This window comes from Ceratotherium simum, chromosome 7, assembly GCF_057802395.1.
Source record: "Ceratotherium simum simum isolate JZ-2026a chromosome 7, ASM5780239v1, whole genome shotgun sequence".
NCBI lineage: Eukaryota > Metazoa > Chordata > Mammalia > Perissodactyla > Rhinocerotidae > Ceratotherium > Ceratotherium simum.
The window spans coordinates 54347434-54374053 of record NC_141906.1 but is presented as its reverse complement, the minus strand read 5'-3'; the positions used below and the strand labels follow the sequence as shown (position 1 = coordinate 54374053).

The 26620-nt window shown below is 34.1% G+C and overlaps 1 protein-coding gene across 2 annotated transcripts in view; it reads right to left on the bottom strand.

The window, feature by feature from the left end:
• Positions 1-26620, bottom strand: part of CEP126 (centrosomal protein 126) — a 76745-nt gene that overhangs the window by 14765 nt on the left and 35360 nt on the right. Inside the window, exons 5-7 of one of the 2 annotated variants that reach the window (XM_087433632.1) lie at positions 17225-17423; positions 11441-13595; positions 1313-1425 (exon numbers count right to left, since the gene is read on the bottom strand). In XM_087433632.1, coding sequence (XP_087289758.1) covers positions 1313-1425; positions 11441-13595; positions 17225-17423 — 2467 coding nt within the window. The remainder of the gene's footprint in view (positions 1-1312; positions 1426-11440; positions 13596-17224; positions 17424-26620) is intronic. The other variant, XM_087433631.1, reaches the window with a different exon arrangement.

Genomic DNA, 26620 nt, shown 5'->3' with positions numbered 1-26620 from the left:
AGGCATTTAAGATTTAGTTTGTTCATTTTTTTGTTATAACTACACATTACTTTTACACAAAATATATTAATAAAAATAAAGAAAAAATAAAGAAAAAAAATTTGTTCACTTTATAGATTTTGAGATGTTGCATGAGAACATGGAAAGTTAAAAAGGAAAGACTTATTAGGCATTACTGTAATTGTAATCAGGAAGTTACATTTGTAATTAAATACTATGTTTTTTATTAAGCAGTAAGAATACATTGGTAATGGGATAACTTGATTTACATAAATAAATAGCTAAATGACTTTTGCTGATAAGATTATATCATGGTTGATTGTTCTCCATATTAATAATCTTATCCATAAAAAAATCAACAGTTCCTACAATATACAAATAACAGGACCCTCAACCTATAACTTGGAATATAAATTCTTCATAATGCTTTCTATTCCACTTCTACTAAAAAACTCAGAAGAAGTGATATTTAAAGTAGAAACTCCAAGTGAAATGCTATTCACTCACCCATCTGGATTTTTTTATTATTTTAAATTTAATCCTTGTATAAAGTTAGACCTCTAGAAAATGTCATATTTAGGTCACATTTACTTAGCTCTCAGAGAATTACCTCCAGTAATTTTTAAATTAACGTTACTATGCTTTTGACTTTTATTGAAGATCTCTGTTTCAAACAGCCAAATGAAACTCCTTATTCATTTTTGTACTGTTAATAGGGATATATCCATTATGAACTTCAAGGTCCCCTACAGAAGATCCTCAATGGGAATGTCTTTTAATATAGTGTACCTTAAGCAAAATCATTTTCAATATTCCCTGAGATCTATATAACTCATCCTATTTTCCTTTTTGCCATGTCTTCCAGGAAGCTCAGATCCAAAGAGGATATTGAAACATATAGAACTATATTAATTTTTATAATTAGTATACTTCTTCCTCTATCCATGGCTCTAATTTACTTAAAAAAATATATATATATATATTTAAATAACTTTGCTGTGAATAACCTCAGTTTTTTTCCAGAGTTGACTACAAATAATAACAAATAAAATAATAATGGTGATTTCTTAAAGTTGGTTTAAAATCTTCATTAGTAGCTCATAACATAGGTTAATTAGAATACAGCAAATAAGTATAGTAAAATAAGCTCCTAGCATTGAGATTCCAAGGCTGCTTCACAATGGCTATGGCTATATTTATATTTATGTTGTGGTACACAGTTTTACAGCAAGAGCATAGTCCTTTAAGAGCATTCTGTTTTCCAAGCAATTTTCCACTACTGAATAGAGATTTTTACTAATACTGTACTTACATTCATTTGCTCACTATACTTCTGTCCTACAGATCCAGGGTTTTCTCTTTTCTGCTCTAAAAGAGTTCTCTGCTTATTTTCAACAATTCGTTTTCTTCTTATAACGGTAGAATCTTAAACAAATGCCAGCACAATGTCAAAATTTATACAAGTTGAGTAGATAATATATATCCACTGCATTATTAAGCTTTTCTTACAAGTACTATGCATGGCACAGTTACAATCAGGAATTAAACAAAATATCTGCTTCTGAGGGGTTTATAGTTTACAGCAGTGACTTCCAAAGTTTGGTGTTAGAATATCAGGAGAATCTGCAAAATAAATCACTGCCGTGCAGGAAGAACATATCAGAATTCCAATTTATATTTATTATCTAAAAATTGGAAATTAAACTTTACTATGGTAATATATGGTTGACACTGGCACCTCTGTCAGTTTGCAAGGTAGATGTTCATATATTGCATACAGTAAATGAAGTTATCTTGGAGGAAGTTCTAAGTATGTGAGGTTGGCAGTGGTATCATTCATTGTGCTCTTTTGCTTTCTGCAATGTACTAAATTTTATGTGTGCCCTGGTAAGTGGATTTATGGATATCTCATAGTATTCTGAATGAGTCCTCACAAAATGGGAAAGAGGCTAAAAAAGACTTTTGTAGGGCTTCCATTGTAGGTATAAAGTTTATAATGTTTTATTATTTAATGTGAGTGGTGGATACATGGATATGTATAATTTTTCTACACTTTTTGTATGACTAATTAAAAACATTCTTGCAAAATCTTAGATCAAAGATAATACTAATAATACAAGCACAGATGAATAAGAAAAAGGCAGAGCTGACACATCTCTTATTCTCATTACAAACTCTTTGCCACATAATGACAATGACAGTATAATTGTATTTGTAACAAAGTTAGGATCACAAATTAAAAAATTATCAAAAAAACTATAACAATAGACTTCACCCTAAATGCGTATTGTGCCTTGAGATATTAGCTAATGATTGTACATGGAATGAAGTCATCATAATTGACAAGACATTTGAAACTAAGCATTTGGAGGATTATTAATAATATATGAGAGAAAAAGTATTTGATATATTAATGCATAAAATTATTTTTATAATGATTTTAAAATGTTTTATTTATCAAATACAAAATTTAAAAATTATTCTAAAAGTTTGTACTTCATCTTTATCTCATTCTTTAAAAATTTCTATTAATAGTGGTACAATAAAAAAATCTTGAAGTCCATTAGTCTAGAAGAATGTATATAAATTTATTTATTATTTTTTAAAATTTGATTCTTTACATATTTGGGATGTTAGAAGAGTTCTTTACATATTCTGGATACTAGATCCTTATATGATTTGCAGATTTATTTTTTTCCCCATCCTGTGGCTTGTCTTTCCTTTTTTTTTTTTTCCCTTGGTGAAGAAGATTGTCCCTGAGCTAACATCTATGCCAATCTTCCTCTATTTTTTTTGTATATAGGACGCCACCACAGCATGGCTTGATGCGCAGTGTGTAGGTCCACGCCTGGGATCCAAACCCAAAAACCTTGGGCTGCCAAAGCTGGGCATGCGAACGTAACCACTATGCTACCAGGCTGGCCCTGGATATAAATTTAAATGGATTATTACAGTAAAATGAATAAATTGTATGTAGAGCTATAAACAGAATTAAGCAAAAGCACAGAGGCTGGAGTGTCTTTGTGAGAGTCAAGAAAAGTTTCACAGAGAAGGTTATGCCTGAGCTTGGTCTTAAAGGAGTAGTAGGTTCTCAAGTAAAAGGACTTTTTGAGTCAAAAAGAACACTATGTTCAAATGCACAAAGCAACAATGATGGATAGTTAAGTCTCTTGAGGCTGAGAGCTGGAAAATTCAATTAGTCTGGGGCATAGACTATAGTATGTGTGTAAACACACAAATGTCTCGGGAAGTACATGGGAGTGTGTGTGTGTGCTTTTGTGATAAGAGTTCAGGTAGGAGAAAAAGATGAAAATATTTTTAGCTCTGAAATATTTTTAGCTCAGAACATAAGTTTGAATACTGAATCTAATTTATGTTATTATAGCTAATATATATATATATTTTTTCTATATATAACTATACATATATAGTTATATGCATATACTGTAACCACATATAAAACTATAACTATATATAACTATCTATATCTATATAACAATAAAGATACAAAAGCTTTCAACTTGCAAGAAAGTTGGCTAGTAATTGAACACTTGACCTTTTAGAGTAAGAAATAATAACATAATTCTAGCTAATATGTATTGAGAATTTATAATTGCCCAGGCATTGTTCCAAGGGCTACAGGGACTATTATCATTATATTTTTATTGATAAAGAAATTAAGGCACAGGAGAGGATAAGTAACTTGCTCAAGGTCACAGAGCCAGTCAAGAACAAAGCTGGTATTTAGCTCCAAGCAGTTAGTCTCTAAAATCTAAAATTCTAGCTCTTACTTTCTATGCTATTAACTTTCATTCTGATCTGACTGTGTCTCACAGAAAGAAATATATTTTGCATTGTTACCCAGGATGCATATACAATTTTGTGAAACATATTTACCTTTACAATATATGATGTCCTCTGGTAGTTTCTATTCTAGAATATTGATTCTAAAATTATATTTCATTAAAAAAATTCTGGTCACCAAGTCAATTTCATAATCTACTAATGAGTCATGACATAGTTTAAAAAGCACTGTATTATGTTTATTCCCACCCATATGGGTATGCTAAATGCTAAATATGCTAAATGCTATAGTTTCTAGTGAGATCATTTGGGCAGCAATAAAGTTTCTATGCTGTTTTCTATGCTTGGAATTGTCTTTCCCTAAATTTTGTAAAGTCCCTATCTTTCCATTTTTGAACAGCTTTAAAAATACCTTAAATGAAAATTTCCTTGGCCATTTGACTGCTACATCAAGAATTTTTCCCTTCCTTCAGCCTGTTCAGAAATCTTCTGGAAGCAAGATTTACCAACACTTTTGTACTTTCTTGATTTGTAGCATAATTATTTTTTTTTGTGCTTTATTGTTCTTCGTGTAAGCGTTCAGTTTTGTGGATTGTAGATTATTGGTCCCAGGAACAGATATAGTATATGCTTAAAACTGTTTATGTATTGTTCCATTCACAACATGCACTTAAATACTATCTACTAATTAATATAATAGCTGAGAACCTTGGTATTTTTGCAAAAACAATATAGATTGTACTGGCATCTCTTGCCAAATTTCTAGTCTCATACGAAAATTATAGATATGATAGTTTTACTACCAAAACTTCAAAATAAAGCTACAAATCTTTAATAAAGTATTATAGATTTTTAAATTTGTAGTATTCTTAATTACAAACATAAGGGAAAATTCTGGAGACGTTCACAGAATTATAGCTTTGGAAGAGATCTTAGAAGTTCACCCTCTTACTCATAGATCTGCATTACTCACAGGTGGACATTCAACCTCTGCTTGAATGGTATATGATGGGGAGCCCTTGCCCCATAGGGCACCCTCTTCCATTGTTGGTGGTTTTAGCTCAAACCCTTCCTTATGCTGAGCTGAAAACATCCTTGCAATTGTTACCCCTTCATTTAGTTCTGTTTTCTCCTTCTTTCACATAATAAACCTTCAAATATTTGTACACAGCTATCACGTCTCTTAGGCTAGCGCTCCTTTAATTGGTCTTCAGATCCAACCCCTCCTTCCAGAGTCCAGGGTCACCCCTGCTTGTTTAAATAGCCCTTAAAACCTACGGCCTAAAATAATGTAGAGTACAGCAGTACTTCCAAAGATCTGGTCATTACTGCCTAAAATTATATTAAGCTTTTAACAGCTACAGCAAACTTTTTTTCTGGTGTAGTCTGCTGTGGGTTTTTTTTTTTTTTCTTTTTTAAAAGAACAGTTGTCAAGGCGAATATCTTTCTTCTTGGAACTATAAAATTAAAAAAAATCCTAACTGGGGCCAGCACCGATGGCCTAGTGGTTAAAGTTCGGCCCTCTCTGCTTCCGCCTGGGTTCCGTTCCTGGGCGCAGAACCACACCACTCGTCTGTTCGTGGCCATGATGTGGCTCACGTTAAAAAAAAGAAGATTAGCAACAGATGTTAGCTCAGGGTGAATCTTCCCAAGAAGAACAACAAAAAATCCTAACTAAATACATATAAGCAAGCTGCAAAGGAAAAGACCACATTAAAATGAACTTTTATTCATCCAGAAGAGTGAAACCACAAATCCCAAACTATCAGGACATAATTGGAGCACATATAACTGATACAGATCCTAAAATATATAAAGAGCTTCTACCAACAAGTGAAAAAAACCAAGAGCAGACATTTCACAGAAGAGGAAATGCACATAAAACATAAACATATGAAAAATGCTCAAATCATTAATAACCAGTAACCAATGCAAATTAGACACCATTTCTCAACCATAAAATTGAAAACACTACAAATTCTGACTGTCAGTTTTGGTGAGCATATAGTAAGGGGAACTTTTATATATGGCTCTAGAAAATAATTTGGCATTACCTAGTAAAGCTGAAAATAGACATACCATATGACCTAGCAACATGTGTATCAGTAGACATACAAAATTGTTCTTAGAAGCATTATTCATAAAAGCAAGAAACTGGAAGCAATCCAAATATCCAAAGACAGGAGACTAAAAATTTTTGTACATTCATATAATGGAATGTAATATAGCAATGAATACAAATGAAGTGAAGTACAGCTAAATTAACCGATAATAATGAACCTAAAAAACACGATTGAAAAAAGCAAATCATAGAAGAATATAGACAAAATGGTTATTTATATGTTACAAAACTAGGCAAAACTAAATAATATATTGTTTGAGGCATATTTACATATGGTAAAATTATAAAAAAAAGCATGAATAATTAACACAATTCTATATGGTAGTCACTTCTGTAAAAGAAGAAGGGGATGCAACTAGGGAGGGGCACATGAGATTTCAACAATAGTAGTGATTTTCATTTCTAAAACCGGGTAGTGGGTACAGGGTTCTTTTTAAATTACTAGTCTTTAACTTGTTCTTATATATTATATACATTCTTTTGTATGTGAGATATATTTCACAATTAAAGAACTTTAAAAAGCAAATTGAATGCAAGTACAGACTTTACAGTTATCTCTGCTAAGTTGAACTTTATTAGTTTTGGTTTATCATTTCAGTTAGTAAAAATGATTTTGAATCTTGATTCCATCCTCCATTTTATTAATGACTTCCTTTGTTACTCTGTGCCTTCCATAAATTATATAGATCAATGTAATATTTTTTTCATGTATATCACTGAAAAACCTGTGGCTATTCAGAGTTCTAAAAATTAAATTAAATTAGTTAATATTTTCTAGCTTTATTGGGATAATTTGACAACACAACATAGTTAAGTTTAAGGTGTACAATGTGAAGATTAGATACAAGTATATATTGCAAAATGATTACTACAATACGGTTAGTTAACACCTCCATCCCCACACATAGAGAGTTTTTTTTTTTTTTAAAGGATAATAGCTAAGTAGTTAAGAGCACAGACACTAGAGACAGAATGCCTGTATTTTAATCCTGACTATGCCATTTATTCTAGCTATGTGACTTACACGAGTTATTAACTCTCTGTCTTAGTTTCCTCATTTATAAAATGGGAGTAATATTATTTACTTCACAGAGTTATTGGGAGAATTAAATTTGTTTCCATACATAAAATGCTTAGAATAGTGATTGGCACATAGTAAATGCTATCTAATTTTTAATAATTTGCTTCAGTGTCTCTGATTAAAGTTCTGATCTCATGAAAACTAAATTTGTTCTGAGGTAAGAACACTGGAGCTGCAATACAAAATCCTGGCTCTGCTTTGAACTAGCTGTGTCATCTTGGGTTATCTAATTTCACTATTATGTGTGTTAATTTCCTCATCCATAAAATATAGGAGTTAAACTCAACTGTATCTTTGGTCCTTTCTAGTAATCAAATTTTTGATTCCTTGAAGGTATTCTTAATACTTCCCGGAAAAGAAAAAAAAATGCATTTTTTTTGAAAGCAGATTTCGAAGTATTTAATATGCCAACATCATTTGGCTTTTAAAAAAACTGAAGTATAACCACCTATTGAAATAAGCACAAATTTTAAGCATACAGACTCACACCCAGATTGCACAGACACCCGAGTCAGGAAATAGAACATTTCTAGCACTGAAAAAGCTTCCCTCATTACCCATTTCCATATACCCTCCACCATAGTTTCACCTGTTCTTGAACCTGGTAGAAATGGAATATAATATGCATTTTTATGATTGGCTTCTTTTGCACAATATTATGGTGTGAGATTCATCCACATTACTGTTTCTTAGCAGTGGCTCATTCATTTTCATTATGGTATTTCATTGAACGAATCATGGAATTTCACTTTATTTATATATTGTAGTGTTGAAGGACATTTGAGAAAATTCCAGGTTCTGGCTATAGAGCTGCTGTGAAAGTTCTTGTACATGTCTTTTGGGTTACGTATGAATGAATTTCTGACACACACACACACACACACACACACACAATCTGTTGGACTGAAATTGCTGGGTCACTGAATATGCATACATTCAACTTTAGCAGATATGAGAGTTTCCAGGGGTTACACTTTACCAACACTTAGTATTGTATCTTTTTAATTTTAGCCATTTTGCTGTATGCGGTTGTATCTAATTATTTTAATGTGAATTTTCCTGAGGACTGAGGCTATCTTTTCATATGTTTATTGACCATTTGGCTATCCTTCTTTATAAAAAGCTTATTCAAATGTTTTGCCTTAAAAAAAAAATTGCTGTGATGGTCTTTTTGATGTGTTACCTAGTCTACAGTCCCCAGTTATTCAATCCAACACTAACGTAGGTGTTGCTATAAAGGTATTTTGTAGAGGTTATTATAGTCCATAATCAGTTTGCTTTAAGTAAGGGAGATTACCCTAGATAATCTGTCTGTACCTGATTCAGTTAGTTCAAAGGACTTAAAAGTAGGATTGAGGCTTCTTTGAGAGAATAAAAAAATCTGCCTGTAGATAGGAACTTTAGTCTATCCCTATGAGTTCTGGCCTGCCCTTCTTCACAGCCTGCCCTAAAAATTTCAAACTGGCCTAGCCAGCTCCCATATTATGTAAGCCAATCCCTTGCAATATATCTTAATATATCTTACTGGTTCTGCTTCTCTGGTTGAACTCTGACTGATATAATTGGGTTGTCTTCTTCTTATTGATTGTAAGAATTCTTTGTACATCCTGGATATGAGCTCTTTGTCAGTATTATGCATTATAAATATCTTCTCTCACTCTGTGGTTTGCCTTTTCAATATCTTAATGGTGTTTTTGGATGAAAAAAGTTTCTAATTTTAATGTGAAATTTACCAATCTTCTCCTTAATGGTTAGCACTTTTTAGGCTGTGTAAGAAATCTATGCCTATCCTAAAGTTATAAACATATTCCCTATGTTATCTTCTAGAAGCATTTCTTTTTCAGTTTCCATATTTATATCTACAGTTCACCTGGAATTGATTTTTGTGTATGGTGTGAGGTAAGGGTCACTTTACTAATTCCATATAATCATCCAGTTGACTCAGCAGCATTTAATGAAAAGACGTCTTTTCTCCCTACTATACAGTACCAATTTTGCCCCAAATTAAGCATTCAAACATGTGGGTCTGTTTCTAGACTCTATTCTATTCTGTTGGTCTAAATATTCTTGTGCAAATACCGTATTGTAGTCAGGGAGCAGGATGTAAACTGAATTACTGATTTTAGAAGTAGAAGGGTTATGAGTGTTGGCAAGGTCCAGAGTATGACAAAGCAAATGGGTACTTGAGGCAGAATGGTATAGAAAGTCATTAGAGATGAGAAAGAAATTGAGAGAGATCAGGGTATTGGATTGTTCATCCACATGAAAGCTGAATCAGCAGTATATTGGCAAAAACTTTGCATGGAAAGGAAGACTGTGAACCAGATGCCAAAGTCATCTTTGAGGGGAGAAATGACTTGAGAGGTCAGGAAGTGATATAGTTGAATGGCATGGGGTCTCATGGGAATAAAGTTTTTACGGGAGAGTTTTGCTAAAGAGTTGTGGAAATGCTAATGGAGAGGAAGATGCCCTCCACAATTGTCAACCCTGGGTACACAGAGTGTGAGAATAAAAATGACCTGGCAAATAGGGTAGTAAAAAAATGAATATATGCTCACTGAACTATAATCTGATACTAGCAAAGGGTTCACTTGCAATGCTTAATTTTAAATAGTTTTGAAAAAAAAGTTTGAGTGACTAAACATACAAAGTATTTAGTATTGCTAGTATTAAATTTTCTAGGTATAATCACTGTATTAAGAAGTATAGACATATACAACAGCTTGAATATTTTTCTCTAAAAACATGGCTAAAAACGTTAAAATTCATTACATTTTCCAGTGTCCTTTATACAAAGACCCCTATGAACTACCTCCTTTGATTAAATGTTAGGAAAATATTGGTTTCTCTAGATGAACATATATATTATTTTATCAGAGAATGAGAACATAATTTTAATATGCTACCCTTTTATGCTTAAGCTATTGGGAAACTATGTTTCCTAATATTTTTCCCAATCAGCTCTGACTCTGATATATGATATTTCCTTAATAACTATATTTATTATATAGTTTTAGTAGAAAAAGCGTGGGACTTGGAGCCATAGATATTTGGATTAAAAATCAATTTTGCTATTCACTAGCTCTTGACTTTGGGCAATTCTATTTCCTTTTTTGCAAAATGGGATTTTAAAAAATACTTATTTCTCAGAGTTGTTATGAGGTTTAAATGAGACAATAAGGGTAAGGCACTTAGCACTGTAACCTGAACAGATTAGGAACTCAAAAAACGTAACCATCATAATTTATTTATCATTATTTACTTTAGAATATCAAATCTATATGATGCTTTCAATTTTTGGAAGTAGTGTGAAAACTTAAGCTACATTGTGAAATGACTGAATAAAAGGAGAATGAAACCTTTAGTGAGAGAAATAATTTTTTACACTCTAGGTTTTTGTAGATAAGTGTTGAAGATTTTTAGATTCCAGTCTTTGCATTTAGTTTTCCATCTGCTAATAGGCTTGTGTCCGTTCAACTCAAGAAAAGTTTGGGTGCCTGTTAAGTGCCAGGTACTGTTAGGATCTGGGATACAGTCATAAATTACAAAAAAAGTCCCTTGTCCTTAAAATCTCATAGTCTAATTGAAGAAGACTTTGAATATTAAATTTCAAACTAACTCCCATTTTATATCTTCTTAATATTTATTCATATCTTTGGGATAAGAAAAGAGTTGCTTTTCTGATTTTTCCCCAAGTCCTATCTATTTCGCAATAGGCAACTAATTCCTACTGGTGGGAGGATATATTTCTAATCTTCTAGTCAATTCTCTCAGAGTAAAGTACCTTTACAAGGAGTCAACCAGCTACTAAGGACAATAGCATTCTATAGAGAATTAATTTTCAAAAATGTTTACAGGAAAGCTTCATTTTTTCTCCATATGAAAACCAACATACATAACAGATAAAAGTAGAACTACCACTCTTTTGGAAAGAGTATGGGAGGGTTAGGCACTCCTATTATTAGCTTATAACAATTCAATTTAACAAACACTTTAAAGAAAAATAAAGGAAAGTATTATAACCACATTTATTCACCTATTTAGAATAATTTAAACAATATTTTTCACTGTGCTTACTTTGACAGAAATTTTGACTATAATATTGGGGTAATGACAGAAAGATATGGGATAAGAATCAGACCCTATTCTTTGTTCTCCCTCTTGTAAAATAACAAGAAAAGTCATGGAAAAAATGGGTGCTGGCAAGTTTCCAATTTTAGTTGAGTAAAGTTTGGGCCATTCTCTTAAAAGCTTCAGCTACTAGATAGACAAGGATACAATATTAAGGGATATAAATTATTTCTATAAGGCTAAGTTATTATTTAATATTAATATCTATAAGGTACACATTGCCATACCTCAGTAGGAAAAATTTCATATGAATTTAAAAAGTTGTATATTTTATCTATAAAAATATATAAATTTATTCTTACCAGCAGCCTTTTCATTTTGACCCAGAATATTATGCTGTCTTTTCCACAAGGGAACAGATTCTTCTTTAGTAGTTCTAAGAGTCACAGAATGATGACTTTCTTCATAAACAGGACATCTTTGGGTATAATGTAATGTCTCATCTTGCTGGGCAACCATGTGAATGCCATTTGAATGATTTATTTTTGCTAAAGTTTGGCACTCAGAAGAACAATATGGTAGAGATGGCATCACAGTGTCTAAGTCAGAACAAACATGTGAGAGTGGAAGACTACTTTCTTGATTCCATTGATTCAATTTGTTTTCTGCTGGAAGCACATAATTTGAATTAAAATAGTTATGTGAAATTATGTTTTGAGAATTTTCAGATATTACTAATTGACACTGAGATACTTGTATATTTTTACCACTCCTAATATTTGATGGAGATTTAGGAGGGGGATGAGGTACAATTAATTTACCCTGAGCTTGTAGAAATGTATTGGCTTTGCTTGCAGACTGTGGTCGAATAACAGTACCTTTTCTGTTCGTATATATAAAGCCTGATTGGACTTTAGCAGGTCTTGTTCTTCTAATTACTTTTGCTCTACTGCTTTGTGGATTAGCTTTCTGAGTTTTAGAATCACCACTATCCACAGGGGATTTACTTTCCTCTCTTTTTGAGGCTGACAAGGCATGTTTAGCAATATTACAACCTGAAGGTATAAAACAGTTCAAAGGCACATGGTCTATTCCAGGTGTTTCTGAAGCAGTGACATTTCCAGAGACAGAATCATCCTTGGGCTTTTTTCTGTCAGCAGAATTTATAGCACAGGTGGGAACACTAATTATGTTGCTGGCAGTACCACTTTCAGTTTGAATGTGGAATGGGTGAGACCACTGTTGAGATATTCCTAATCTATTCTTCAGTGAATGATTATCTTCAGCATTTTTTTCTGTATCTCCAGTTTCATCAAACCATCTCAGTTTTTTAATAGTCTTTGGAATTTCTGAACCTTTTCCTTTTTCTTTTGTTAATTCAATACTATCTCTGATAATTGCTGCTTTTTGACTTCCTAACTTGAAGCCTTGGTTTATAACTAGTGCCTTAAAGCAATCATGTTCGTACTTAGATTCTTTTTTTAAAATACTTTTAAGAAACTTCACACCATTTCTCTCATGAATGTCGTATTTCATTTTTTTGTGCTGACCAACTAAGTCACAATTAGATATTATATTAGACAATGATGTTGGCGTTTCAGCTATTTTCTGTTTTTTATCTTTTGAATCAGAGTTGTGAGGTATATAGGCAGCTTGAAGATCATCTGAAAAGAAAGGCAACTCTTCCTTATTAAAATTAAAATATTTTATCTTTTCATCTTTAATACCTTCCAGTTCCCCTAACTTATCAGAACACTGCACTGGGTCAATTTCTTTTATCTGTATACTGCTGTTTGGTAAAGGCCTAGCTGATTGTCTATTAGATGGCAAAACTAAAGGCGTTGTCACAGGTACAAATGAAGTAGGAATTGAAGTAGTTCTTTTTTCTTGAGTTAATTCAGAATATTTCTTTTGGTCCGAAAATGCAGCCATTTCCTGGCTTAGAGAATCTGGAGTGGTCCAGGCTTTGCTGAATTTAAACGTTGGGCTTTCAGTAACTAATGGTCTTTCCTTTTTGAATGCTCCAGAAGAAGAGTCAGTTGTCCTCATAGTGCTAGTTTCAGAGATCTTTTCACTTTTTTTGTCTTGAACAAATATGGGTGGACTATATACAAAGGCTACTGAATTATCAGCAGTATCTGTGGCTCTTTCCACAGTTCTACTCAGAGCAGATGTATTTTGTTCTTTACTATTAAAACATTCACATGAAGGTAGAACATTAGGTTTACTTAAAATATCTGAGAAAGGTGTAACAGTCTGAGTATTTGGATCATCTAAATTTGTAAGCCAATTATTTATACGTTGAGTTTTAGAGAATGACAGTTTATCTTCATCAAAGCAGCTTAGATTAGTTGATTGCAGATTTGCCAATGTGAGGAAAACAGAATTCTGCTGGATTGATGTGGAAGGCTCCTTATTAAGTGTTAAATATATTTCTTCATGTGCCCCAGCCTCAAGACTGTCTATACTTGAGAGGGTTTCAGAATTTGTTATCTGATTAACTTCATCACGAAATTTCTGAAAGAAAAAAAGAACACTGTTTTATAACTTAGAAATTTTTAAATGCCAAAATTAATGATTCAACACACCATTGTTACTGAGTTCAATTCTCCTTGGCATAAAAAATAGAGTAATATGACCATAAACAGTGTAGGTATATAAATAATCTATATCCCTGAAGCAGTCCTCAGAGAAAAAAAGAGGGAGCTAACAAGATTTACAATAAAGCGTGTTTGCCTCACCACGCCTAAAGTAACTACTTCAGTTATTCTAGCCACAGGTATAGCTTAGAAAATAATTTTGCTATTGTATTCCATTTAGAGTATGGAATTTCTTGAAGGTTTCATAAAATAATGTGAAATTCTGAAAAACATTTATTTACAAATGGTATTTTTCCCCGAAACTTTCACTGGACATGAATGAGGCTCCTAAAAGCTCTATAACTAAAAGTTCTATGACATTTGGTAGGGCTACATCTTTTTATAAAAGTTAATCTTGTGGTCTATATAGTAGAGTTCTCAACTCTGGCTGCATGTTAGAATCACATAAGGAGCTTTGTAAAAATATCTACGCCTGGATCCTGCTCATTTAATACTTGGATGGGGTCCATGTACTGGTATTATTATTATTTTTAAATTCCCCAGGTAATTCTAATGTGGATTTAAAGTTGAGAACTATTGATTTTAATGGCTCCTTTTTGGAGATCTAGCACAGGAATAATTTCCATGGAATTATTCCATAGACATTGTCCATAGACATTCTCATAACTATTTCAATACAAGTTCATAGAACTTACCAGTATTTAATAAAATTTCATGATCACTTCAAAGTATGGTAAATGTTTAAAAATATTTCTAATTTCTCACACATATCTAGAGCACATTAATCTGTATCACATATGTAGAAATAAATTCAAGAAGACTTTAAATTGCAAATCTAGTCAAAAAGTTAAATGGACTCAAGAAAATTAGTGTTCCTTAAGATTTTTCAAAAATTTTAGAAAATTTAAATATTCTGGTATTAAACAAAAACTTATTATTTTTCTAGCCCAGAAAATAAACTAAGAAATCAAGGAAATCAGTTACAGAATAAAAATATTTTAGTTAGTATAGTTAATGCTTATTGATATATTATTGTGAAATAAGTTTTGAAAATGATTCATGAGAGTTTGATATTACATCCTTCAGTATTGCAATGTCTTTTTAAAGTGATGGTCAATTAACCTAATTAGGAGAACAAAAACAAGCATAGCTCCTTTAATGCCTGTTTTTGGAACTGAGTTACGTTAATTGATAGTGATAAGGAAACCAGGCCTGAAGAGCTTCCTTTGAGATTGTATCTAGTGAGATGTAGAAATCTGGGTTAAAAGGTCCTTATAGATATAAGTGTGATGTCCATGGCTCCAAGATTTCTGTTTGCATAGGTCTGTGATGGTCTCATCTCCCAAAGCACCTCAAAAGAAGTTCAGTAACTTCTGATTTCATTAAATTATACTTTTTTTTCCCTGAATTTTTCTCACCACTAAAAAATAAAACATTATGGTCTAATTCAAGGTTTTCTTATAAGTTACTGATATGCACTGTACTACATTTAACATGCTTTTGTGTTTTAGTTTTTTTGTGTTTTAGTTTTCAAATCAACTTCATTGAAGCATACTTATCTACAATAAAATGCACTCATTTTAAATGTATAGTTTGATGGGTTTTGACAAATTATTCACCCATAACCACCATACCAAACAATATATAGAACCTTTTCATCTCCTGAAAGTTCCTTCATGTGTCTTTGTAGTCAATACCTACCCATCCCTAACAACCACTAATCTGCTTTCCATCACTACAGATCTGAGTTTTCAACTGATATCATTTTCCTTCTCCCTGAAAAACTTTCTGTAAAGCATTTCTTATACTGCAGATGCTGGTGCAGTGCAGTGGTGTTCAGCTGTTTGTTTGAAAATGCCTATTTTGCCTTGATTTTAGAAGGGTATTTTAGTTGGATATAGAATTCTAGGTTGGTAGTTTTTTCTTTCTCAGAACTTTAAAAATGTTGTTTCACTGTCTTCTGGCTTGAAGTTAGTGTGGTCCATCTTATCTTTGTTCACCTGCATGTAATGTATCTTTTTTTTCTTTTGTCTTAATTTAATTTTTATATGACTCTGTGAAGGGTATGTGTGTGAGTGTGAATGCATATGCACACTTGTCCTTCTTGGAGTTTGTTGAGCTTCTTGGATCAGTGGATTAATAATTTCATCATATTTAAAATATTATCAGCCCCTGGTTCTTTAAATATTCCCTCTCCCCTTTGTGGGATTTTAATTAAATGTATGTTAGATTGCCTGATATTGTCTCACAGGTTACTAACATTCTGTTAATTTTTTTCAGTCTTTTTTCTCCCAGTGCTTCAATTTGGATGATTTCTATTGCTATAACTTCAAGTCCACTGATCTTTTTGTCTGTAATGCCTGCACTGTTAAGCCCACTCAGTGAAATTTTCATTTCAGATAATATGTTTTTCAGATATAGAAAGTCTATTTGGTTCTTTAAAAAAGATCTTTTTTCATTATGTTCATTTTTACTTTAATTTCTTGAAAATGTTTATAAAAATGGTTTTAAATTCCTTGTCTATGAATTCTATCATCTCTGTAATTTCTGTGTCTGATTAATTTTTGTCCTGGTTATGGGTCATATTTTCCTGCTTTTATACATGTCAAGTTTTGCTTGAATGCTGGACATTGTAAGCATTATATTGTATGACTAGATTTCAGTATTCTTTAAAAAAGTGTTAAGTTTTTTTTGACAGGCAGTTGGGTTACCTGTGAATTTTTTTGAGGCTTGTCCAGAGAATGTGTCCAAGTAAAAAGCCTATGTTATTACAGGGCTTACCTCACTTATTTCCCTTTATTTCAAGATTATATCCTGTAGTGCCTGTTGTCTAATATCTAAAAATAGTTGTTTCATATATTTTATTCAGAATTATAGTTGTTTATGCCAGGAAAGCACTTCATTATAGCCAGAAGAATTCTCCTGCTTTGCTTTTGTAGCCTTGCCATTATTGCTCCGTTGTTGGATAAATCAGGCCAAAGTTATGAATTTAATTTTGATATCAGCCTATTAAGAATTGCCTAAATGTGTGTAATTACACATGAAAAATAAAGTGTATGAACATTTCAGGAAAATCAGATGAAATCCGTACCCACTTGTGGGAAAACGACAAAATAAATGCCCTAGTAGAGAGAGACTAGAAATACCATTTCTAGCTAATTGTGCCATATTTTCATTAAGAACCTAAGGTCCACAGGTATTATAATTTTCAGGTTGCTTTTTATAATCCAGTATCTAACAATGATACTTATATTACATTGTACTTTCAAATAGCCTTCATGTTTGTCAGAAAATAACAGTCATAAAGCATATTTTTCAGAATATGAGTAATGGTAAAAGTAGAATAGAGGAGGCAGAGAGAAAAATGAGTAAAAGATAAGGAAAAAACTAAAAGAATATTTCTCTAGTATCTGTGATGAATTTGTGCTGATTCATCCACATCCTACCCTTAGCTAATGGCATACATTTCTTTAGTGAACACTGCAAAGATGGGACAGAATTATTACTAGATATTGAAATATTAATAACATATTTATAGTTTCATACTTGCAAACTGCTTAGATGCTGATCTTCTAGGAGTTTCTGAGTTTCCTCCAGTTTAAGCTGGAACGCATCTTTGTTAGTAGTCAAGTTTGCCCTGCTGTTTTCCTTCATTTCTTTATCACAATTGATTTTGGATAAGAGATGTTTCTGATGCTTGTGATCATTTTTTGACAATGATGAAACCAAGGCATTATTTATAGTTCTGTGAACCATATATAAAAAATGTTTAGTACATTTAAATAAACTTCTTTATATATATATTACATTCATGTAATGTGTGTGTGTGGGTGTATATGTCCAGATAATCACATATAAGGATATTGGAGAAACATATAGACATATTAGAATGGGAATTAAGGCAGTCAATAGTAAAATAAAAATGTTTGTGAGATTATAGTGCCAATAAAGCACTCCACCTTCATGTAGGAATGCCCAATTATTCACAGCTTTGATTATTAAATCCTATTCCTTTATTGTTTGAGATGGATGTAGAAGGAGTTCCTACAGATGTGTAGACTCAGTCCTCAGTTCTTTAAGAGCATTCCTATCTGGATAATAATATGCTGCATTACCCTTAGTTCTAAGGCCAATGTCATGGCTGGTAGGCATTCCTATAACGCTAATAGATTGGCTGAAGATTCAAGCAGACAGAAAATATAAAAATTACTTGAAAAAAAAACTTTACTAGATTTGGAAGGTTGGATCTTATTCCGTGGAGGAGAGTGTACACATTTGTGTTCAGGTGTATCACAAATATAAGCACGGTTTTCATGCCACAGAAGGGGTACCTTTAATGCAGAGTCTACTTTTAGTGTGCCAAAGCGCCACCCAAAAATTATCGGTGGATAATGACATCACCTTCTATTAAAACTTTGCATCTTCTGGAAACTTACAGCATGTTACATTTCAGCATATGTACAAAGTGAAAAGCAAAGAACAAAGGAAGATTTGGGGGTGGGTGGGTGGGGATGAGGTATATCAAATAGCTGACTAGGGCTGTAGTGTGAATCCCAAGGGCATTTATTTCCAATTCATTTGAATTATTCCCAATTCAATGAGGATGAAAATATTTTGGAAGGCGACACATGGCCACATGTGACATATACCTATCTCCAATACCCATATATATCTTTATTTGGACAAACTGAAGTAGTCAAGGTCAATGATTACTAGATTTCTGACTATCTTTTTGTGACCACAGGGAGATCAGGGAGGGCAAGAAGGTATTTAACACAAGTTCCTGAACATTGAGAGGATGTTTCTCTCTCTTCCTTTTAGGCTTTCCTACTCTTACGTAAACCTTCCCCTTCATCACCCTTCCCAAACAAAATATTGCTAAATCTACAAAATATCTAATAAACTCAATTTATTTACCTTTAAAGTTGTCGTCAACTTTTTCTTCTCTATTCCTTTCTTCTCTACTCCACTTGCTTCTCTTCTCTTCTCTACTTTCTTCCCCCAGTGAGGAGGATTGAAGGGATGGATAGGAATAAAAGGAGATGGGGATGTAGAAAGAGAGGGAGAGTGAAGCATGGGAGGAAAGGAAGAAGAAATCATAAAGGAAGAAGAAACAGGAGGAATTGGAGAAGGAAAATCTAAATACATTGCGGGCAAACATGGAGAGGGAGATGAATGCAAAGGAGAGGAAAAAAGAGGGACAGATGAAGGAGGTAAGAATGGAGAGGTAGAAGAGCAAGGTGAAGAAGAGGAAAGAACGGATGAAGAGGAAGAAACCTCTATAGAAGGCGAAGAAGAGGATGTGGAAGGAGATAGAGACAAAGAAGAGGATGGAGAATGACAGGGAGGTGGATGGGAGAGAACTGAGGCAGGTGGATGGTCTACAAAGGCCTGGGGCAGATTTGACAATGTTGTGGTTTGTGGAACAGATTGCTGGACTGACTGAAAAGTATCTAAACTAGCAGGATGTTCAGGCAATGGAGTGATATAAGAAAGAGTGGGGACTGGTTGATGAAGGGGATGACTGGACAAACAGGAAGGCTTCAAAACAGGGAGAGCTTCCAAAGGGGTTGGGGAAACAACCAGTCGAGCTGGAAGGGAACGATGAACAAGGGCAGGCATTAGAGTGGCTGGGGTAGAATGTTGTGCTGGAAGGAAATGTTTGGGCCTAAAAGTTTTGTAAAATAACTTGCTCTGTGGGTCAGAATCGGGAATGACTGGAGAACTTTGGGGTGGGTGGGGTAGATGGTCAGGTGGGCCAGAAGGAACTGGGGCTGGTAGACGAGGGAAACTGCTAGAAAAGCTGGAAGTAACTGCAGCCGGAGGGCGAGGAAGATATTTGACTGGGTAGGACAGTAATGGGCCTGGTAAAAAGGTCTTTGGAAGAGCAGAGAGGACAGATGGACGGATAGGCAGGGTATGGGGCTGGCGGTTAGGAGAAACAGTTGGATAGTTAGGAAGAATTTGGGAATGGTGGGATAGCAGTGGGGCCCGTGAAGGAGACAGCTGATCAGGTAAGTAGGGACCAGGTGTGGAGACAGCTGGACAGGCAGGAATGGATCTGCACAGGTGGAAAAGCATTTGGACAGGCAGGTAGAGAGATGGCCTTATTAAGATGGTTGTTTAGTTTATTGGGCTGTCTCTAGGCTTTTGATTCATATATATTTTTTTTGTCCTGAGGGTCCATACATGATGTTCTTCTGTTCAACCAGTATCCTCTCACATGGAATGAGAAATGTACATAGCTTATTCAGGTTCCCCTTTTCTCATTCCTTGCTCTTAAAATATTTTCACATTTCAGAAGCCTGGTAGTCATACAGATAATGAATATGGGTCAGAAAACCTGGTTTAAAGTACTGGTACAAAAGGCAAATAGAGGTCAAATAAATCACTGCTCAGCTCTGGCCAGATTTCTCAGGGTAGCATGTGGTTCAGGATCAACTGTCTCACCACAAATACATGGATATTGGAGATAGATATCTAACATCATCACCTTAAAGTATAAAAATTTAATATGGGAGAAAATATAGCTCCTTTTACCCTACACCTTCCAGAATGGTCAAGTATATTATCTTTGTGATAAGGATTTGGTTGTGATGGAAGGCTGATTACTTATATTTTTAATGTTAGTCCCTTATTAATATTTTCATATCTCATTATTTCCTGAAACAGCTTCTATTTTCATATAGACATATTCTCTGATTTTTCTTGAGGCTTAAGCATTGAATATCCTCCATTTTTCATACATTTTTTTTTCTCCTTTAGATTATCACATTACCAACATCTTAAATTATTTTTATCTACCACTAATATTTTCCACATTAGACTAATCGTTTATGAGTACTGATATACTTCCACTTCTATGGAAGCTCTGTGTTTCTTGGCATTACTTTATTCTTTAACACATTTTAGGTTTATATTCCTCAGAGTATGTATTTTTTTTTGTGTGTGTGTGAGTGTGAGGAAGATCAGCCCTGAGCTAACATCTGTTGCCAATCCTCCTCTTTTTTGGTGAGGAAGATTGGCCCTGGGCTAATATCCACGCCCATCTTCTTCTACTTTATATGTGGGACGCCTGCCACAGCATGGCTTGATAAGTGGTGCATAGGTCAGCGCTTGGGATCCAAACCTGCAAACTGCAGGCCTCCACTCCGGCTGGAGTGGGCGAACTCAACCACTATGCCACCAGGCCAGCCCCAGAAAATATATTTTTAATGTGACAATAGCTTATCAATATTTGTAGCTTAGTTATATTTTCAATAAATAATACATATAAATATTTCTACTAGCCTGACACTGGATCCTTAATATTTCAAGATTTCATATTTGTATAGCATTTTATAGTTTACAAAGCATTTTTGCACATATTATTTAATACTGTTAGTTATCTGTGGAGAGAAGCTCAACTTTGTAATAAGTAAACCATAGTGTTCTCTCTATAAATTTGTTGTTTTCCAAATACATAACATTTTTGTGTGTGTGTGTGTATGTATATACATCTAGATAGATATAGATATCATGAAGTCATAGTCATAATTGTACATTGCAATAACAAATAAAAACTATGTATTCTAATTTAGAATGGAGGTCATTTCTCATAAAACGAAGATGATATATGTTATTTAATGGTCCTAGCACAGATTTGGTATAATGATAACAATATATTTGTTTGCTATAGAGAAATCAAAATTATTCTGACACTTTATCTCTTCTAAGACGTCAAGGAACTGTATGTATACTGTTGATCAAAAAAAGTCTACCCTTTCATTCATAGAAAGAGCTTTTTTAATTGAAAATATCTGATAACACAAAGGATAACAACTGTTACACAGAAAAAGAAACCTGAGAGTGAAGAAAACCTTATACAAAAATGTACGTTATTTTTATACTAAATGATTTGGAATTTTTTATCACTCTTATTTCCCCCTGAACCCTAAAACCCGCTCTAATTGTCTGTCATCTTCCCTTTTCAGCCAAGCTTTTCCATGGAATACTCTAAAATTTCCTTCACTGCCTCAACTTCCGTTTGTTCTTTAACCCACTGCAATCTGGCTCCCACCTCTACCACTCCAATACACTGCTTTTGCTAATGATTGACTAATTGACCTAATAATTGTAAAAATAGACACTTCTTGACGGCTATCTTTCCTGACTTTAATTCCCCTGGTTTCCATATCATCATGCTTTCCTGGTTATTTGCCTACTTCTCTGATTGTTCTTTCTCGGGGTCTTTCTTGAGCGCCTCTTTCTTTGCTTGTCTTTTATATACTGGAATTTTTGAGTTATGTGACCCTCTTCATCACTTTCTATCCATACTCTCTGTGTGATCTTATTTATACTGTCTGTGTGATCTTATCTATATCTGTATGTGAGTGAAGGGGTAACAAAATCCGTTCTTCACTGTGGAATTTGACTTTGAGTTAACTTTCTAAGTTTGTTCCCCTGGATTATTAGTAGGATTTGAACTGTGTTACAAGGCACAATGATTAAGTTAAAATGCCCCTTCTTTAGTAAACTGCATCTGGACTGAAAGGACTGTGAATCAACCAGAGATAACTGGTAGGAAACTATAGCTGTGGGTTTTCCTGAGTGTGGTAATTCTTATAACTGGACATGTCTCTTGCATGGACCTGGAAGCTATTCATGTGGAGCCCTTACAAGGAAGATTGGTCCTGTTTGGAACATGGGGTTTCTAACCCAAGGTGGCTATATGCCTACCCATTGTGATCTTGTTTCCCTACAGCAGACTGTCACTTGTCTGGATAGAGGCATAGCAAAGACTAGCCCTTTGACTGCTTTGTGGCTTAACATGAGGATTCCTGTTATTGAAGAACGCTGCCTCTTGACATGCAGTGTTTTCTGTCCTCTAATTGAAGCCAAACCTATTGTAGTCATGGGAGTTTGATTGTTTAGCTTAACCCAAGACCACCACTGGTGGGTACTGAATGATGGCTTTAACTTCATCCATTCATTGGCAACTATCATATCTTTATTCATGGCCCAGATTTCTTACTATGAGAATTGGGCTCTGGAATATCTCATAAATCTCTCAAACTCACAACTTATAAATCCTCCTTCCAGTTACTCCCTTCCTTAAACCTCTTCTTTCCTAATAGTCCTTATTTTGATAAATGGTTTCATTATCCATTAACTGACCAAACCCAATCTCCAGAGTCATTCTTGACTCCTCCCATTCACCTTTCAACTCTTAAACAGTTACCAAATCATATTGATTCTACCTCCTAAATAGCTCTCAGGAAGTCATCATTTTCACTAACTAAAGTACAACTTTATTTGATTTTCCCATCTTTAGTCTTACATTACTCTTTCCCATTCTGGCAATATTTCTAAAATATAGATGTTGTATGCCTGCTTCAAATCGTTCAGTAATTGTGTTTAGGACAAACTCTTTAACAAGGCTCTTCATGATTTAACCCATGGCTTCCTTTCAATCTGTCTGCTTACAGCTTCTCTTCTCACTGTACACACTAGCCAAATCGAACTCCTTTTAGCTCCCTTAACACAACATGTCCTTTCATGCCTTTATGCCTTTTAACATACTACTTACTCCTTCTGTCTGGATTTCTCTCTCAATGTTTGTCCTTGGTGAATATCCTCCTCATCTATTAGGCTTCAGGTCAAGTTTATACTCTCTGAGAAGCATTCACTTATGTAAGCGATGTTTCTCTGCTCCAAGTATTTACTGAATACCTCCAACACGCATAGCACTGAGCTAAGCCCTATAGGGAATACCTGCATGTATAAGATTTAGCCATTGTTCTCTATAATATTACAATCAGGTTGGGGAGACATAAGTACACATAAAAATTAAGCAACAACATATACAATCATGACTTTCAAATCTGTTTTGATAGCCTTGACCTCTCATTTCGTCTTAGGTCAAATTGTTTTTGTACATTTCTACTTGGATATTTATCCCCTCACTCAGAAGGTTCAAATGCAATTTAGCAATATCTTGCCAAACCTGTACTCTTTCATTATGTTCCTTTTTATTTTTAAAGCACCAAATTCCCTCAACCATCAAGACTCAAAATTTCAGCTTCTTTTGATTTTTTTGCTTTTTTCATTTTATATTCCATCAAATACTAAACTCATAATCTATTCTTTCCATGAAATAGCTTTTCTTTCTTTCTTTTCTACTTCGCTACTACCCTTTTAACGTAAGTCCTTTCAAAATCATAGCTGGATGCCTCCTGATTTTTCTGCCACTATTCTCTCCATACTCCAATTCTTCTACTTCTTTTTGATCAACATTCTTAAACTCTTTATTCTTTATGTCACTTCTCTACATTGTGAAAAGGCATTCTCATTCTTTCTTCTCTCTCATCCTTTCCTTCTAACCACTCAAAATATTTTTAATCCTTTATCAAATTTATCCTTTCCTCAATATACAAATTAGTATTATTCTATTGACACCAATTATCTTTCTAAAATAATTAAGAGGATTATATCACTCCCTGCTTAGAGACCTCCGCTGGTTCTCTACTAGTTATAGGATAAAGTTTAATCTTCCTAGCTAGACGTACAAGCATTTCACATCTGATCTCAATCTACATTTCTAGATCATTTACTCTCCTACAGGCAACACATCCTACAGACCTGACACTCTGAACAAGTTCTATTTCCTTTTGGGTCTGTGCCTTTTACAACATGGTAGGCCTGAACATGCCTAAAACCAACCTGGGCTTCATTAGACAACTCATACTCATCCTTTAAGACTTCTTACCAACTTTAAATTTTGTACTTCTTTACCACTTTGCTAATATTTCTGTAACAGCCCCCATTACCCAGTATTACATGTGTATTATAATGTAACTATCATTACATGGTATTATAACATAACTGCATGGTATTATAATTTAATGTAACATAAACCTTCTTGGGCAAAGGACCATGTCTCATTCATACGTGTAACAAATGCTAATCAGTGTCCAGCACAGAATAGGTACTTAAGACACTTCATATTTTTATTCTCTTCTACTTTTCTAGACTGAAATTCTGTTACTCATCAGTTTGACATCCATACTTAAACATGATTTCTTTTCCATCTTAAGACAAAAAGCCATATTGGCCCTACATTCCCTCTGGCTATTGTTCTACCTCTCTTTTTCTTTCACAGCCAAGCTACACTTGTTATCTTTACTTGCTTGCTCTCCATTTCTTTTCAACTCACTGCTGTCTCTTTTCTGTCCCCATCCCTCCACTGAGATTTCTCTGACAAAAGTCACCTATATGACTTTTTTGTTGTGAAATATAGTGGACACATTGCTTCTGTGCTGGATATTCACTCTTTGCCCCTCCAGATTCACATTCCACACTTCTCCACTTGTCTCTGCTCAGCAGAGACTGAATGATCCCTTGCCTTTTGATTTATGGCTAAGTTTGGCCAAAGGAAAGCACTAGCAAGAGATGGGAGGGTGACAGAAGAAAGGTTTTTGATAATTATTCCTCTGGCTTCCTCTCTGTTGGTTTAGCAGTGGCAATGTTGCTTTACCAGGACCACAGGTCTGGCTAGCAGCCCTCTTCTACAGCTACAGCTCTTTTTAGTTCACGTCTGTGGTGGTAATACTGGCTTTGTCGTCAGTTCTGGGGGTCCTTCACCATCCTTTGTTGGCTTACCAGTCCCTTTATTAAACCTATTTTCAGTCACCATTTTTAACTGTGCCACCTGTTTCCTGCCAGGATCCTGACTGATACAATTTTTTACGTTACTGACTCCCTAGAAGCCATTTGATCTCTGTAAACTGTTTTTTTCCACGAAACTCTATACTTCCTTAGTTTCCATGATACCACCCTCTCCTAGTGTTCTCTCAACCATCGGTTCCTATTTGCAGGCTTCTCTTTTTTCCATTTCCTTAAATGTTGTTGTTCTTCAGTGTTCTATCCTAGTCCTGTCGTCACAGTACATATTCTCCATGGCTGATCTCATCCATTGTGTTGGCTTCAAATATTTTAAGCCTAGATCTCTCTCTTGAGCTCTAGACCCATATAATTTCACACATATTGAAATAGCCTCCTGTTTTGTTTTCTTTCAATCCATTATCCACATTTGTTCACAGTAGATTGGAATGATACGTTAAAAAAGTTGATCTTATTATCCATCTGCTTAAAATCCTTCACTATTACTCGTCTTAAACTCTTGGGATACAGTTTATATTCCTTAGCGTATCGATGCATTTACCTCTCCAATCTCATATCTAGCCAAGCTATTGGTGTTTTGCATTCTATCATTCAGCCATACTCTTACTCCTGGAACACATCAATCCTTCTTTATGCTAGGCCTTTGCACATGCTGATCCCTCTGTCTGGAATACTATCTATCCACTTGTTTCATGATTAACTTCTATTTTCTTCAAAGCCTTGCTGAAGAGTCTTCTATTCCATGAGGTCTTTCCTGAACTATAATGAAGACTGAGAGGATGAATTTAATTGTTCCTAGCTCTGAACAAAGGAACTATTAGCCATATGTATTCTAAAAATGGAAGTACTTTAGTAAATAACATTATGTATAGGTAAAAATTAACATAATTTGTGTCTGAATTGTAGATATCTTTGTATAAATAAATATTAAATATTATTATCATTACTCATTTGGTACTATTCCATACTTTTTGAAGCATTATTTCACCTCTCTCCTAGAATATATACTAGGGATTGTATTTTACCATATCATACTTCTCCATATCTCCTTTACAATGCCTGACCTAGTGCTAAGCATGTAGTAGCTTCAATAAGCATTTATAATAAATAAATGGAAAATAGAGGATGTCAGAGGGTATTCTGTGGTTGGTTGGTCCATCCTATTGCTTCTAGATGATTCATTTAAGTGAATCTGGAGAGGAACTAGGAGACATTGTAGCTTTTTCAAGACATCCAGGAAAGATTTTCAGCTGGGAAAAACCATTTCTACAATAAACTCAT